Below are 18,628 nucleotides of genomic sequence, written 5' to 3'. Positions count from 1 at the left end.
CAGGTTCATCAGCACCATTTTTCTAGATTCCAGATATATGCATTAATATGTAATATTTGTGTTTCTCTTTCTGACTTACTTCACTCTGTATAATAGGCTCTAGGTTCACCCACTTCATTAGAACTGACTCAAACGTGACTCTTTATATGGTTGAGTAATATTCCATTTTATATATATATACATATATATATATGTACTACAGTTTCTTTATCCACTCATCTGTCGATGGACATCTAGGTTGCTTCCATGCTGTAGCTATTGTAAGCAGTGCTGCAGTGAACATTGGGGTACATGTGCCTTTTTCAATTTTGGTTTCCTCAGGGTATATACCAAGTAGTGAAATGGTGGGGTCATATGGTAGTTCTACTCCCAGTTTTTTGAGGAATCTCCATACGGTCTTCCACAGTGGCTGTATCAATTTACAGTCCCATCAACAGTGCAAAAGGGATGCCTTTTCTCCACACCCTTTCCAGCATTTATTGTTTGTGGATCTTTGATGATGACCATTCTGACTTGTACGAGGTAATATCTCATTGTAGTTTTGATCTGCATTTCTCTAATAATGAGTGATGTTAAGCATCTTTTCATGTGTTTATTAGCCATCTGTATGTCTTCTTTGAAGAAATATCTGTTTATGTATTTTGCCCGCTTTTTGACTAGGTTGTTTGTTTTTCCGGTATTCAGTTTCATGAGCTACAAAAAGGTATTCTTGTGGAAACAACCTAAACATTAATCAACTGAGGAACAGGTAAGCAAAGTATGGCCTGTCTATACAATGGAAAAGGAATCAGTCGTAAAAAGGAAGTTCTGAGACAGGCTACAACGTGGATGAACCTTAAAAACCTTTATGCTTAGTGAAAGAAGCCAGTCACAAAAAACTTCCAATTATATAAAATATCCAGAACAGAAAAATCCATAGAAAGAGAAACTAAATTAGGTAGTTGCTGAAGGACAGGAGAAGTGGGAAATGGACTACTACTAGAAGAGGGACTACTAACGGGGTACATCATTTCCTTTGGAGGAGTCTAAAATTAGACAGTGTGATGATCACACAACTTTGAGAATATACTAAAAACAGTACACATTATAACTGTACAATTTGAAAGGTTGACTTTTATGGCAAGTACGGTATTTCTCAATGAAGCTTTATTTGTTAAAAAGGCATTCTTAAGTCCACACAGTAAAGCTCTCTGAGATATTTGTCAACATTATTGCTGAAACTGACACCAGAACTAGGAAGAAAACAGCTGCTTAAGAGCTTTAGGACTGTAAGAAAGCCAATAATCCAGGACCATTCCTACCATCTACTGCCTATGTTTAGCTGGCATTTAAAAGACATTGAATAACTTTCAGAGTTTACAAAGATTTATCCAGGAAGAATTTCTCTCCTCTGGAGGAAACTCTTGTAAATTTAGAGGCTCATATAATGAAATCAAGGTACAAAGAGTTTAAACAAAATCGTGTCACAATCTTGGATTATCTTCTGAACATTACAATCCAATAAATACAGGATTTTGAAAGACAAATCAAAAAAGCCTAAAGTGTTCCTGAAATGTTACTTACTGGTTGCTGTTAGGTCCAGGTATTCTCGCTCAGCTGTCAAAATCCTAGAGTTGATTCGTGGAACAACATTTGGCTGATTCATGATATACTCTACCACATCTTGATCATGGGACAGTTCACCCTACAGGAAAAAAAGAGACAGGATGCAGGCAAGAAGCACATTAAACAAATCTGAGTAGTGCTCAGCCACTCGGTCATGTCAGACTCTTTGTGGTCCCATGGACTGCAGCCCACCAGGCTCCTCTGTCCAAGGAATTTTCCAGGCAAGAATACTGGAGTGGATTGCCATTTCCTTCTCCAGAGGATCTTCCCCACCTAGTGATCAAACCTGTGTCTCTTGCATCTCCTGCATTGCAGGTGGATTCTTTACCCACTGAGCCACTGATCAATAGATTTATTAGGAGCTAAAAAATCATTTTTATATTATCTTCTGACAAACTAGTAACAGCTAAAAATAGAAGTTATCCCAAGTTATAGGGAGATATATATATATATATATAACCAAGTTATAGGTTCTTGTCGTTGCCAAGCAGGCTCTTTATGTACGGTATTTCTAATCTGTTCGACAATGTGAGCAAGATGTGGTACAGTAAGGTTAAATAACTTACTCAAAGCCACAAAGCTAATGAGAAGTGCATATGAAATGCAAACCCATGTTTATTCGATCTTGCCATAGAAACAAGCAAGCTTGAGAAACTGGAGTTAACACAAGCAAAAACCCACCTTGAGATCTACTCACAGTAAGCTTCTCTCTAAAGAACAAAGCCAAATGACTTCACTAAAGCAGTTAATATTCTCTGAAAAAAAAAAATTACCCCAAGCCTTTTTCAATCTCAGGCATCCAAATAATCCTGTATTTCTAGGGTCACAATTACATTGGGGAAAAAGAAATCATTTATCATTAACTCTTCCCTTTCATGCTTCTCATATTATAGAAATACTTGTACTTCATGAAGGTGATCTAGTATATGTGGCTGTGTAAACTTATAAACTTTCACACTGAAAATATTTCACACAAAACCATACTTCAACATGATTTTCAGGGGAAACAGATGTGAATGAAATATACACAGTCAAGTCTTTAAAAAATCCATTCAGGCATCTTCTGTGGCTACTTATCTCAAGAGCAATAACTCACATACAAAATCTCAAACTATAAGCCAATAATGAGCATACAAACCAACTACCAGAGAAGGCAATGGCACCCCACTCCAGTGCTCTTGCCTGGAAAATCCCATGGATGGAGGAGCCTGGTGGGCTGCAGTCCATGGGGTCGCTGGGGGTCGGACACGACTGAGCGACTTCACTTTCCCTTTTCACTTCCATGCATTGGAAAAGGAAATGGCAACCCACTCCAGCGTTCTTGCCTGGAGAATCCCAGGGATAGGGGAGCCTGGTTGGCTTCCATCTATAGGGTCACACAGAGTTGGACACGACTGAAGTGGCTTAGCAGCAGCAGCAGCAAACCAACTACACAATTCAAAAGACTTACAAAGGTACTCAATGACTCAGTATAGATGCAAGCCCGTGTATATAACTTTGGTCTCTATGATAAAAGCCTAACTGAAGGAAGGAAATTTGGCAACATCTATGAAAATTATACATACCTTTAAATGGAGTTCACCTACAAACACACACACAGGGATTGTTTGCAGAAAGAAAAATGAACAGTGAGGAACAGGAATGTTTAAGTGACAATTTTGCTTCATTTATATCTCTATACACACTTTGAATCTCACACATCTGCACATCCCAGAATGCAAAGATTCTTCAATATATGCAAATCAAGCAATGTGATACATCATATTAACAGAGTAAAAATCATATGATCATCTCAAAGGTGTAGAAAAAGCTTTTGACAAAGTTCAACACCCATTTATTTAAAAAAAAAAAAAAAACTCTCCAGAAAATGAGCATAGAGAGAGCCTACCTCAATATAATGAAGACCAGATATGACAAACCCACAGCAAACACCATTCTCAATGGTGAAAAGCTGAAAGCATTTCCCCTAAGATCAGGAACAAGACAACAATGGCCACTCTCACCACTCTTACTCAACATAGTTTTGGAAGTCCTCGTCATGGCAACCAAAGAAGAAAAATAAAAGGATGACAAATTGGAAAAGAAGTAAAACTGTCACTGTTTGCAGTACTATACACAGAAAATCCTTTAAGATTCCACCAGAAAACCACTGGAACTAATCGGTGAATATGGTGAGGCTGCTGTTGTTGTTCAGTCACTGAGTGATATCCGACTCTGGACTGCAGCTCCATGGACTGCAGCACACCAGGCTTCCCTGTCCTTCACTATCTCCCAGAGTTTGCTCAAACTCATGTCCATTGAGTCAGTGATGCTATCCAACCATCTCATCCTCTGTCGCCCCTTTCTCCTTTTGCCCTCAATCTTTCCCACCATGAGGGTATTTTCCAATGAGACAGCTCTTTGCATCAAGAGGTCAAAGTACTGGAGCTTTAGCTTTAGCATCAGTCCTTCCAACAAATATTCAGGACTGGTTTTCTTGAGGATTGACTGGTTTGATCTCCTTGTGTCCAAGGGATTCTCAGGAAGTCATCCCCAGCACCACAGTTCAAAAGCATCAATTCTTCAGCACTCAGCATTCTTTATGATCCAATTCTCACACCCATACATGCTACTACAAAAACCATAGCTTTGACTAGATGGATCTTGTGTCAGCAAAGTGATGCCTCTGCTTTCTAATATGCTGTCTAGGTTTGTCATAGTTTTTCTTCGTATAAGCAGGTATCTTTTAATTTCATGGCTTCAGTCACCATCTGCAGTGATTTTGCAGCTCAAGAAAATAAAGTCTGTCACTATTTCCATTGTTTCCCTATTTCCCATGAAGCGATGGGACTGAATGCCATGATCTTCATTTTTAGAATGCTGAGTTTTAAGCCAGCTTTTTCACTCTCCTCTTTCACTCTCATCAAGAGGCTCTTAAGTTCCTCTTCACTTTCTGTCATTAGTGTGGCATATCTAAGGTTGTTGATATTTCGCCTGGCAATCTTGATTCCAGCTTGTGATTCATCCAGCCCAGTATTTCACATGATGTATTCTGTATATAAGTTAAATAAGCAGAGTGACAATATACAGCCTTGATGTACTCCTCTTCCAATCTGGAATCAGTCTGTTCCATATCCAGTTCCAACTGTTGCTTCTTGACCTGCATATGGGTTTCTTAGGAGGCAGGTAAGGTGGTCTGGCATTCCCATCTCTTTAAGAATTTTCCAGTTTGTTGTGATCCACACAGTCAAAGGCTTTAGCATAGTCAATGAAACAGAAGTAAAGTTGCAAGGTACAAAATTAGTGCACAGAAATTACATGCATAGAAAATGCAATGCACAGAAATTAGATTCCAAACAACAAAAGAATAGAGATTAAGGAAACAATCCCATTTACCATCGCAATAAAAAGAATAAAATACTAAGAAATAAATCTACCTAAAGAAGCAGAAGACCTGAACTCAGAGAACTATAAAACACTGATGAAATAAATCAAAAGAGGACACAAACAGAAGGAAAAATATATGATGTTCTTGGATTGGAAGACTCAATGTAGTGCAAATGAATATACTACCCAAAGCAATCTACAGATTCAGTGCAATTCCTATCAAATTACCAATGGTATTCATCACAGAGTTACAACAAAGAACTCTACAAATTGCGTGGAAACACAAAAGATTCTGGACAGCCAAAGTAATCTTGAGAAAGAAAAATGGAGGAGGAAGAATCAGATTCCTTGACTTCAAATGATACTACAAAGTTACAGTAATCAAAACAATATGGTACTGGCACAAAAACAGAACCATAGACCAACGGTACAGAATAGAAAGTGCAAAGATAAACCCACAAGCCTATGTTACCTAGTCTGTGACAAAAGAGGCAGGAACAGTGCAGAAAAGACAGCCTCTTCGATCAGTGGTGCTGGGAAATCTGGACAGCAATATGTAAAAGAATGAAATTAGAATGCTACCTAACACCATACACAAAAATAAACTCAAAATGGATTAAAGACCTAAACGTATAGACCAGACACTATAGGAAAACACATGAAAAAGACTCTTTGACATAAATGACAGCAAGATCTTTTGTGACCCTAAAATAATGAAAATAAACACAAAAAACAACTGGGGACCTAATTAAACCTAAAAGCTTTTGATCAGCAGCTACATAAGGAAGCCCCAGTAAAACATCTGGACGCCAAAACTTAACTGAACTTCCCCGGATGGAAATACCCAACATGTTCAGTCATTCAGTTGCTCAGTCGTGTCCTACTCTTTGCAACCGTTTGGACTGTAACGCCAGGCTTACTTGTCCATCACCAACTCCCAGAGTTTACCCAAACTCATGTTCATTGAGTCGGTGATGCCATCCAATCATCTCATCCTGTCATCCCCTTACCTTCCTGCCTTCAGTCTTTCCCAGTATCAGGGTCTTTTCCAAGGAGTCAGTTCTTCGTATCAGGTAGTCAAAGTATTGGAGCTTCAGCTTCAGTATCAGTCCTTCTGATTTCCTTTAGGGTTGACTGGTTGGATCTCCTTGCATTCCAAGGGACTCTCAAGAGTCTTCTCCAACACCACAGTTCAAAAGCATCAATTCTTCAGCACTCAGCTTTCTTTATAGTCCAAATCTCACATCCATACATGACTACTGGAAAAACCATAACTTTGACTAGATGAACCTTTGTTGGCAAAGTAATCTCTCTGCTTTTTAATACGCTGTCTAGGGTGGTCATAACTTTTCTTCCAAAGAGCAAGCATCTTTTAATTTTATGGCGGCAGTCACCATCTGCAATGATTTTGGAGCCCCAAAAAATAGTCTGCCACTGTTTCCTTGTTTCCCCATCTACTTGTGATGAAGTGATGGGACTGGAAGCCATGACCTTCATTTTTTGAATTTTCAGTTTTAAGCCAGCTTTTTAACACTCCTCTTTCACTTTCATCAAGAGGCACTTTAGTTCTTCTTCACTTTCTGCCATAAGGGTGGTGTCATCTGTGTTTCTGAGATTATTGATATTTCTCCCAGCAATCTTGATTCCAGCTTGTGCTTCTTCCAGCCCAGCATTTCACATGATGTATTCTGCATATAAGTTAAATAAGCAGGGTGACAATATACAGTCTTGATGTACTCCTTTCCCATTCTGGAACCAGTCTGTTTTTCCATGTCCGGTTCTAACTGTTGCTTCTTGACCTGCATACAGACTTCTCAGGAGGCAGGTCAGGTGGTCTAGTATTCCCATCTTTTTAAGAATTTTCCATAGTTTGTTGTGATCTACACAATCAAAGGCTTTGGCATAGTCAATAAAGCAGAAATAGATGTTTTTCTGGAACTCTCTTGCTTTTTTGATGATCCAATGGATGTTGACAATTTGATCTCTGGTTCCTCTGCCTTTTCTAAATCCCAGCTTGAACATCTGGAAGTTCATGTACTGCTGAAGCCTGGCTTGAAGAATGTTAAGCATTACTTTGCTAGCATGTGAAATGAGTGCAATTGTGCAGTAGTTTGAGCATTCTTTGGCATTGCCTTTCTTTGGGATTGGAATGAAAAACTGACCTTTTCCAGTCCTGTGGCCACTGCTGAGTTTTCCAAATTTGCTGGCATATTGAGTGTAGCACTTTCACAGCATCATCTTTTAGGATATGAAAGAGTTCAACTGGAATTCCATCACCTCCACTAGCTTTGTTCGTAGTGATGCTTCCTAAGGCCCACTTGACTTCACATTCCAGGATGTCTGACTCTAGGTGAGTGATCACACCATCGTGATTATCTGGGTTACGAAGATCATTTTTATACAGTTCTTCTGTGTATTCTTACCACCTCTTCTTAATATCTTCTGCTTCTGTTAGGTCCATACCATTTCTGTCCTTTATTGTGCCCATCTTTGCATGAAAAGTTCCCTTGATATCTCTAATTTTCTTGAAGAGATCTCTAGTCTTTCCCTTTCTATTGTTTTCCTCTATTTCTTTGCATTAATTACTAAGGAAGACTTTCTTATGTCTCCTTGCTATTCTTTGGAGCTCTGTATTCAAATGGGTGTATCTTTCCTTTTCTCCTTTGCCTTTAGCTTCTCTTCTTTTCTCAGCTATTTGTAAGGCCTCCTCAGATAACTATTTTGCCTTTTGCCTTTTTTTTTTTTTTTTTACAGCTCACTGCTAAACCACCACTGACAGGAGAAATGTTGGATCCCAGCAAAAACAGATAGCCCGTGTCCAGAGGCAAATAAGAAGCCCCAGCAAGGCAGCAGGACAGGTGAAATCACGTTTAGAATCAAACCCCATACCCACCAGAGATGCTTGGAGGGCTCAAACAAAACCTTGTGCATACCAGGACCCAGAGACCCCACAGAGACTGAGCCAGACCTGTGTTTGAGAGTCTCCTGTGAAGGTGCAGGTCAGCAGGGGCCTGTCGCAGAGGCAGGGGCTCTGTGTGTGGCAGATCTGAGTCACACAGCCTGTGGCATAAGCCCTCTTGGAGGAGGTCCCCAGTAACCCCACCGTAGAGCCACCAAGCAGACGACCCACACACTGCAGAACAATCGTATCCCACATCAAAGAGCTGGAAGGATAATATAACCTGGCGTCACAGGGAAAAGACATAGAAGGTTTACATTTGGAACCTTCCGAAGCTTTGCTGTGTGCTCCTCAGTCTTCGGCTGCTTCTGATACATATTCTATTACTTTAATAATGCTAACTGTAAAAACCACACTATCCTGAGTTCTGTAAGCCATTCTAGCAAATTATCATAACTGAGGGGATACCTGCATTTGTAGCTATTTGATCATAAGTAAGGGTGGCCTGAGGATCTCTGAACTTATGTCTAGTGTCTAAAATAAAGACAATCTTGTGAAGAACTATGTCCTTAATTTGTTAGGACTATGTCCTAACTCTGGGCAGTGTTGTGTCAGAAGTCATCACAAACCAAAAGACTAATAGAAGAAATAAAGGGTAAAAAGTTCCCAGTTTTGATGGAAAATGTTAATTTATATATCTGAGAAATGCAGTGAGGGTATATCCACAAAATGGTTTTTCAATCTCAGCACTATTGACATTTTGGACTAGATAACTCTTTGGAAAGGGAGGTGATGTCCTGCTGTTTTGGAAGGGAAGGGACGTCCTGAGCACTGCACGAGGTTTAGCAGCATGCCTGATTCACTCCTACTAGAAGCCAGCAGCACCTCTTTCCTCCCCAAACTATGACAACAAAAAATATCTCTATATATTGCCAAATGTGCTGCCAAGTGGGGCAAAGTTGCTTACTAATGAAACACTACATGGCTATCTTAAAAAAAACTGAGAATACTCTATACACCAAATTAGAAAGACTTACGTATTTTGTTAAGTGAAAAAAACCAAGGTGTAGTATAGTTATGCATTAATAATTTGTTACCACTTTGAATAAAGGTTAGGAAGGAGTAAATTTTCACTGTTAGCATATAGATACAAAAATGTTTTGGAACAACTCAGAAGAAACTTAAAACAGTAATTACCTATTATTGGAAGGTGGGTAGATGGATGACTAGATACAGAGGGAGATTTTTTTTTTTACTCTTATGACAATAACCAGGGGAATTTGTGGTAAATAATTTAATACACAGTTCAAAACTGACAAATCATTTGAGTCTTTCCATTTGATCAGTCTTAATAATCATCATTTATAAGAATGCCAGACCTTGATTTCCCTCTCAAGCTACTGAGAACCCCTAAGTATACTGAGATTTTTTTTCTGTCTATACATTGCTTTGGGGTCCTGAAATATCTGTACAGTAAGTCATACTTTGATGTCTTGAAAAGCAGAAAACTAAGAGAGTAGAAATACTGTAATTTGTTGCAAAAAAAAAAAATGTAACATATTATAAGTAGGAAAAACTCAAGAGTTTCACTCTAGGCATGCTGTTGTCATTTGAAAGATGACAATGATTTATGTACAGAAAATGTTAAGAAATCTACACGCACCCACACAAAAGACTAACAGAGCTAATAAACAAGTTCAAGTTCACAAATAAACTACCCCAAAATTAAAGAAACAATGCATTTACAACAGCACCAAAAAGAGTAAAATATAAAATACTAAGGAATAAGTTTAACAAAAGTCTAAGACTTCTTCACCGAAAACTATGAAACATCATTAAAAGACAGTAAATGGAAATGCGTCCTACATTCATGGGTTGGAAGATTCACTACAGTTAAGACATCAATAGTCCCCAAATTGAACTACAGATTCAACACAATTACTATTAAAATCCCAATGGCCTCTCTTTGGTAGAAACTGACAAGCTTATTTTAAGATTCATAGGGAATTAAAGGGACACAGAAAAGCCAAACCTTCTTTTTTTTTAAGGAATACTAACAGTCCAATCCAAAGTTTTATTTACATAAAAATCATTTTCCTGACAGATTAAGGGCACAGTCAGGCTAAAGAATAGCCTTGTTCCCATTAGTAGCCACATCACAGAATACAACAACAGTTATATTTATGGTGACTTTGACATTTTCTCTTGGTATATGAGCCAAGTCCTTTATATTTGGGAACTAAACAGCCCAGACTGGGACTTTTTCTAGAAACATTAGAAGTCTACTCCAAAGGAGAAATGATGCCTCCATCTCCAGAAACTTAAAATTGTCGGTACATTTCAAATATTAATACTCCAGGTACAAACTTTCAGGAGGAAACGACCACCCCCAGCCATCATCTTCCTCCCAGATATATGAGTATATATACACATGGGCATGCATCTATTTTGTGTATGCATTAAAGACTGGTAATATGGTGGCTAAATCAGAGATTTGGGGCTATGTTAATTTTCTTTCACCTGCTTTTTCGGGTTTCTTTGTGTTTGGAATTTTAAGATTCATCTGAACATGGAACAAGCACAAAGCATACGTGTAAAGCTGAGTTTCAGGGGCTTTTTGTCGGCTTTAAGTCTCTAATATTTTATTTCCTCTTTCTTTGATCTTTCTCCTAAAAAACAAAGACCTACATGACTGATTAATTAAGGTTTTAGTTAATCAAATTTCACTAGGGATTTTACAAATTTTATAGACAACTGTCTTGTAAGCTGGCCTGATGCAAAATGGCAGATGGGGCATGTCTGACCATAGACAGGAGCCCAGTGAAAAGAGTAGATTGAAAACCAAAGGTGTTCATGTAAATCAATGTGATTAGGAAAAGTTCCTTTCTAAAAATATTCATTTTAGCAAATAGTGAGCTGAAATTTGTAATGTTTACTCAAAACCACACAATGAGTTTTAAAACCACAAGTGTAGCAAAGCCGCTCAGTCGCGTCCGACTCTTTGCCACCCCATGAACTGTAGCCTACCAGGCTCCTCTGTCCATGGGATTTTCCAGGCAAGAGTACAGAAGTGGGTTGTCATTTCTTTCTCCAGGGGATCTTCCTGACACAGGGATCGAATCAGGTCTCCTGCATTGTACCTAGACGCTTTTACCGTCTGAGCCACCAGGGAAGTGGGCACATAATTATCTTGTCTGAAGCTCACTTTGAACTCAAATCTGATTTTTTTTAATATAATTTCAATCTTAAAACTATAAAGCAGTTGGTTTTCTCTGTGCTTGAGTAGTTTTCCTGTCAGGCGGTAAACAGGCTAAGGCTTTTTAAAAAACTTCTTTACTTCAAATTAGCACCATAGTACATATTCATTGATGAAAATATGATAAATACAGAAGAGTTCAAAGAAAAACAATCATCTGTGATCTCGCCATGCTGTCCATGAAAAAGCTGCTCATCTGAGTTATTTATTTCTAGCCTGGGCTTCCCTGGTGGCTCAGATGGTAAAGAATCTGCCTGCAATGTGGGAGACCTGGGTTCAGTCCCTGGGTTGGGAAGATCCCCTGGAGGAGAGCACTACAACCCACTCCAGTATGCTTGCCTGGAGAATCCCCATGGACAGAGGAGCCTGGCAGGCCACAGTCCACAGGGTCACAAAGAGTTGGACATGACTGGGTGACTAAGCACATTTCCAGCCTAACACACACACACACATATACTTATGTCACCTACTCAGACACATTCACATATACACAGTAATAAGATCAGCCTAGCCACACTACCTTATATAATCCATTTGCTGGTCCGTGGCAACATGTTGTAGACATGTCTTTAGATGGTCTTAGTTAACGTCTTTCTAATGGCTGCATTGTGTTCCACCATATTGTTGGATATTTAAATCATTTCTCATTCTTTGCTATTATAGAGACTGCTTCAGTATACATTTATATATTTCACATTCATATGTTTATACATTTAATACTCACAAAAGAGCCAAACATTCTTAAAAACAGAAAAACACTAAGTTGGAAAACTCAAACTTGATTATGATTATAATCAAGACTGTGAGGTACTTACATAGGAAAAGTAGGTTAACTGAAACAACAGACGGTCTAAAAATAGACCTATACATTAGTGGGCAATTTATTTTTGACAAGGGTACCATGACAATTTAACAGTGAAAGGCTATTCTTTTCAAAAATGGTACTGGGGCAGCTAACTGAATAGTTCAAAGATATCCAGCTGCATGTCTCAAATTGGACATGGAAAAAGAGATAGACTCCTACCTCACTCCACATACAAAAATTAACTGAGGATGGATCAAAGAACTAACCATTAAGAGAAATAACTATAAAATACTCAGAAGAAAACAGAAATCTTCATTACCTAGGATTAAGTAAAGATTTCTTACATATGATACAAATAGTACAAGCAACAACAAAAAAAGTAAACGGACACTACCAAGAAAGTAAAAAGACAAACCAGAAAATGAGAGAAAATATTTGACAATTATATACATATAATAAGTAATTCATATCCAGAATACATAAATAACTCTTATAACTCAACAGTAATAAAACAAATAACCCAATTAAAAACAGGCAAATAATCTGAATAGACATTTCTCCAAAGAGGAAATAAATGGTGAATAAGCACAGGAAACAACACTCAACATCATTCATGTTTGAATAATGCAGATCAAAACCACCATGAGATACCACTTCACACCCACTAGCCTATAACCAAAGAGACAGAGAATACCAAGTATAAAAAATGGAACCTGTATACATGTTTAAGTGTGCAGCTGCTTTGGAAAACAGTCTGGCAGCTCTCTTAAAAACAGAATTACTGTTAAAAATAGAACTAAACTGACACACAATTCCACTCCGAGGTATATATCCAAGACAACTGAGAACATGTCTACAGTAAAAGTTTTACACGATCGCTTATAGCAAGCAGCAGCATTATTCACAGTAGCCTCAAAGTGGCAATAACCCAAATATGCATCAACTGATAAATGCACAAAACACAGCCTGTCCATTGGAGGAACTATTATTTGGTGATAAAAGGAATGAAGTATTGACATATGCTCCAACAAGGATAAATCTTGAAAACATTATGCTAAGTAAAAGAAATCAATCACAAAAGACCAGATATTACCTGAATCCCTTTATATAAACTATCCAAACAGGAAATCCACACAGACTGAAAACAGACTGATGGTTGTCAGGGGGTAGGGTAGGGGATAATGGGAAGCAATTGCTACTGGGTGTCAGGTTTATTCTAGGGGTAATAATGCTCTGAAATTAGACAAAGGTGACAGCTGCATAATTCTGTGTATATACTAAAACCTACCGCATGTCCACCTTAAAAGGTTGACTTTTATGGCATGTAAGTTAGATGTCAACAATAACTACACACACACATATGGCATATTTGAATTTCTCTATGTCAAAATCCCTTAGAAGTAGAATAAATGTTTCTAAGAATGGCTAAGTTCTTAGGAATTTTTAGTATAAAATTTAATCTTAAAGCCAATAAAATTAGTTATTTCAAAAACAATGTACAGAAGTCTCATGAATATTTCCACTCCCAGAATTTGCTGGGAGTCTACAAATCAGTTGAGAGTGGTACAGAAAACAGTGATACTTCAAGAACTTTAATGCCTAATACAGAGACTACAAAAATGTAAGCAAACCATTCTCTTTCAAAATCTACCCGAAACACTACTTACCAAGTACACTGCTCTTTGAAAGAAAGTTGTGGTCTCTAGGATTTTGTGCATTGTAATGGTTTCCAATTCATCAGGGTCTAGCTGCTCCCTTTCCAAGGGCACTCCATTGAACAGGACAACTGGCAGTGGGCCAACTCCAGTCTGCTCATAGTAACTTCTTGCTTCCTGAAACACATGGGACCACAAACAGGATATTTTTGTCATTCCTGAGAAAAATGGAACAAAGCGTATTTTTGACATATACATGTTCTAACAAGAAAAAAACATCAACAGAAATATAGAATCCAAGAGATAACTGTAGAAAACTTATTTTCAAAATACATAAAAAACTAACAACATTATAAATCACCTATACTCCAATAAAAATTAATTTAAATATATATATAAAGAACATCATAGTTAATATCCTACTAGGTAAATTTGAGTTTAAACTACTGAGGTTTAATAAAACCACAAAACCTTATAAATCAAGAAGTAGTTGAAGGTGGGGATGAGGGTAATTTTAAGCAGCCCAGGCTAACAGATCTGAATTATATATATTACAGCCCAAACTACACAACAGACCTTTCTGCAATGATGGAGATATTCTATCTTCACTGTTCAATGCAGTAGCCACTAGCCACATGTAGCTATTGAGCACAGGAAACTAATTAATTTCCATTTTAAAAGCCCACGTGACCAGAGACTACCATAATGGGTGGCACTACTATAGACTGTCATAAATTATTAGTGCTCCTGGGCAGATAACCTGAGATGAAATATTTACATCCAATTCTCAATTTAAAAGGGTCCCTATCACCAAAAAAGAAATTACCCCTGCAGAAACCAAAACAAGGCTGGTGAAAAGACAGTGCTCAAAAAATCACTCTATAGTGTACTAAGCTCAGTCTTTCTTTTCTTCTCAAGGACAGAAGAAGTTCCTTGGCAGGGAAATACCAGGTGAAAAAATACATCTGAGACTTTTCCAAAAATCTATAAAGTACATTCCTCCAGATACCAACCACAGACTCAAGACTAAGTTTTTAGAGTAAAAACTATGTCATTACCCAAGACATAAAAAGTTTATAAGACATCCTTGTTAAACACCTTATAACTGATATTTTCTGAAAATAGCAGAAATTTAAAGTATATAACTTTTTGAGATAGCACGAATAGAAAAATGTGGTAACTGATACTAGTCAGAAGCTTAGTTTCAGATCTAGCCACAGTGGTAAATGATACTACAGACTTCGATGATGGACTATAACAGGGCACGGCGAGAAAGACTGTGAGCGCACCATTTCTCTATACCATTCTAGGTTGATCTCTGCCACGTCTCTATGCCAGTGTTAGAACCTTTCAAAGGTACACCCCCAAAACTTATATTAATTCTGTTCTTTGACATCTCACCTATTTCAAAGAAGTTCCTAGACACCCAATTTTAATATACTTTGAGCTCTGAAAATTTACTGATGGATTCCCCAAGAAAACAAAACAAAACCCACACTATAACTCTCAGTAACAATAGGAAGTAAGTAACATTGGCTTTCTCTGAAAGTGGTAATTGAGTAAAAGTCAAGAGTGGGAGGGAGATGTTTTGACTTTCCATTTTCACAACCTGCAAAAAGATTATCAGACTAAACAACAGAATGCAGGCCAATAATCCGAGTCACACTTAAAACTTTTATGTGAGAATTTCTAGAAACCGATCGCTAAAAATGCTAATTATACACAATTTTGAAACACTGATTACAAAGTCACAAATGAGCCATTCATAAAAAGATAACTGAGATTAATAAAGACTCAGAGATTATATGCCAGTGGTAAAATGTTGGCATGAATAATTTAGAACTTTTCTTACTTTGGCTTTAAAAGATACAAATATGCACCTATCAGACTATATGCTCTTCAGTTCAAAAGATCTACTTTAATTGTACTCCTTAGTTATAGAAACAATTACTTCTTTCAGATATCAAACACAGAAGATAACAACGTTTCAGATTTATAACAAAAGACTCAGATATCTGTAAATATAATCACATTTGCCAATTGTACTCATTTCTCCTTTAAAAAAACATGCACTTATTCTTTCTTTTCAAAAAAATCTATTTTCCTTGGGCTTTTTCATATGAAGGGTACATGTCCTGCAAAAATCTTAAAAAATTAAAGAATCTTATTGATCATTAGATTCTTAGAACTTCTGAGAATCTCACAATAATCTTCTCTTGAAAGTATGCGATTACTTAGCTGGAAATTATGACCTGTTTATATGAGAAGGCCCACTAACTAGTACAGATGAGGCAAATGGCCAAATGGGAGAAACGACTGAGGAGCTGGGTTTGTGATACTCTCACTTGATTCTTCAGCAAAATCAAGATTTCAGTGCATAAAAGACAACACGTGAAAATACCACTTTCTGTGAACCTTATTTAGGGAAAGTTAGATACAGATTGGGCTTCCCTGGTGGCTCAGACAGTAAAGAATCTGCTGTAATGCAGGAAACCTAGGTTTGATCCCTGGGTCAGGAAGAATCCCTGGAGAAGGGAATGGCTATCCACTCCAGTATTCTTGTCTGGAGAATCCTATGGACAGAGGAGCCTGGCAGGCTATAGTCCAAAAAAAGCTGGACACAACTGAAGCAACTTAGCACCCACACATGCAGATACAGATTATACAACTTATTTAGATGAAACTGTTTTATAAATGTAAAGAGCTAAATGTTAAATTCTTAACAATATCTATCTCTTTCTTTGATCAATTTCTATATCAATAGACAAAAAGAATGATCACCTCAAATTTATTGCAGTGGAGACTGCTTCTTGAAACATTTTTCACACATATACACAAACCCAATATTGGTTGTGAGAGAGTTTCTTCATTTTTCAATCAAATGTATAATCTGCTAAATGAAATCAGAACTTTAGATTTAATATATTTTTCTTCAGAAGTAGGTATTTCTTTAACAGTGCTTGCTAATTATGCACTATATGAAAGAAACATGACAGCAAAATAGTATGCTATTTTCTTATCACTTTTGTATCTATGTATTTATATAAGCTATCACTGAAAGCCTGTATTTCAAGAGTGAATTATTCACTTGGATATAAATGAAAATTCAAGAAGATGTAATAACTGATTCTCTGTTGCACAAGATAAATTGATCATAAGAGGTAAATTTTAGAATGTTATCATTTCTTTTAACATAACAATTATGTTTCCAGCATTGTTTTAGCAGTCTATTAACATAAGCCTTTTCAAGTTTAAAAAGGCAAGTTGGGAGGCTTTACCATACAGGACAAGTATTAAGGTATTAAGGTAATCCATGCCCTAGAAGCTTAATACTCCTTCTCACATTATTATGCTTTAAAACCATTACTATTATAGAATATGTCCTTCATCTCTAATACATTCAACTCTGCATATGTATCATTAAAGAATGTTATTAATAAAATATATTATAAATATTAAAACACACCCTTTCCTCCAATTTGTCCATTGTATTCAATGTTTTCAAGCAATTCCTTTTGATATAGCAATCACCCACAATTAAAAAGGCAACACATACTTTTTCTTCAACAGAATGATAGAAAATCAAAGTTAAACATTTTCCAAATGTGAAATACGAGAAAATTCCATTAATTTCCTCAAATATTCTCAAGTGGCCCTCCTTTCCTTTTATTTCACTTTTCCTTTTTCTACAGAGTACACCTCATGTTGGTTGTGAAAAAAATCACCAGCACATGCCCATATCAATATTATTTTATTAAAAAAATAAAAGGAAAGTGACTGAACAAAAGGTTGCAATACAATAACGGAAACATGTTCACTCTAAACTGCGTAGACCTCATGACCAGCTTCAACTTCAAACCCAACTGGATATTTCTGAAAACAAGGAGATTTAACACTGAGGCAGGAGTGATTTGGGGGTTTCCCAGGTGGCTCAGCTGTAAAGAATCCACCTGCCAATACAGGAGATGCAGGAGATGTGGGCTCAATCCCTAGGTCAGGAAGATCCCATGGAAGAGGAAATGGAAACTCCAGTATTCTTGCCAGGATAACCCCATGGACAGAGGAGCCTGGCGGGCTACAGTCCATGGGGTGGCAAAGAGCTGGACACAAGCAAGTGACTGAGCATGCACGCAAAGGAGTGATATCAGTTTCATGGCTAAATAAGACATCCCTCATTAGTGCCTCCCTCACACAAAAGCAATGATTCGGCATCCATCCACAGGCAAAAGTGTCTCTGTGGGAGCTCTGGAATCCAGCACCAAACGCCAAGTGGCCCAGGAGAAGTGTTGCCCACCCATGCAGCAGGGAACAGGCAGACAGACTTTGACAATGGCTGTGGCCTCTGCACTGGCCTTTGAGCTGGCTCCAGGGAACTCCTGGGAACAACTATCTTAAGCAATCACCCATGGATATGATGCCAAAGAAGGTCTAGGTTTCCAGCAGAGAAGTTCCAGAACTTTGTCCACTGGACACATTGGCGAGACTAAGAGAAACAGTCTGACTTTATTCATATCACTCTCCTCCCAAGTCAGCACAGCTCAGGGACACAAGAGACATTCTGAGCCTATGATTTCTTCTACAGGGGAAGTAAGAGCAAGGGAATGAGCACTCAGCTTCCCCAGCTATGTGAGATGCTGGCAAAGAGGCTCATTTCTGTTCTGCCCCATCCAGAATACAGAACTGTGAGCAGCTTCACCAAGTGGGAAGGCTGGGAGAGCAGCAGACAGTGCTCTTCAGGCATTTAAGGAAGGCAGATCCTACTTACTGCATCAAGAAGCCCACCTAAGAGCCACCCAGGACATCTCATTCACAGATCTCCCCCAGATGGCTCATGGGCACCCTACAGTGCTCTATACACCTTAACCCACATAAACCTGCACACAGAGGCTGGCTCCCAGTGTACAATTCTGATAACGGCAGCAAGAGTGAACTTCGTCAATGGCTAATGAGGACATACAGAAAGCCAGTCCAAACCCGTGGGCCAGAAACAGACAAAATTTGAACTGTAGTGCCACTTTGGGAAAAACAAAAAACGGGCCTGT

General features: G+C 37.9%; 1 protein-coding gene across 2 annotated transcripts in view; it reads right to left on the bottom strand.

Moving 5' to 3' along the window:
• UGGT1 (UDP-glucose glycoprotein glucosyltransferase 1) overlaps positions 1-18,628 on the bottom strand; it is a 111,428-nt gene that overhangs the window by 44,880 nt on the left and 47,920 nt on the right. For both annotated transcript variants that reach the window (XM_010837951.1, XM_010837952.1), the window contains exons 18-19: positions 13,599-13,763; positions 1,564-1,684 (exon numbers count right to left, since the gene is read on the bottom strand). In XM_010837951.1, coding sequence (XP_010836253.1) covers positions 1,564-1,684; positions 13,599-13,763 — 286 coding nt within the window. The remainder of the gene's footprint in view (positions 1-1,563; positions 1,685-13,598; positions 13,764-18,628) is intronic.

Source organism: Bison bison, unplaced genomic scaffold (assembly GCF_000754665.1).
Source record: "Bison bison bison isolate TAMUID 2011002044 unplaced genomic scaffold, Bison_UMD1.0 scf7180017864088, whole genome shotgun sequence".
Lineage (NCBI taxonomy): Eukaryota > Metazoa > Chordata > Mammalia > Artiodactyla > Bovidae > Bison > Bison bison.
Note: the sequence above shows the minus strand (reverse complement) of the source record. Positions and strands in the feature narration are given on the sequence as shown.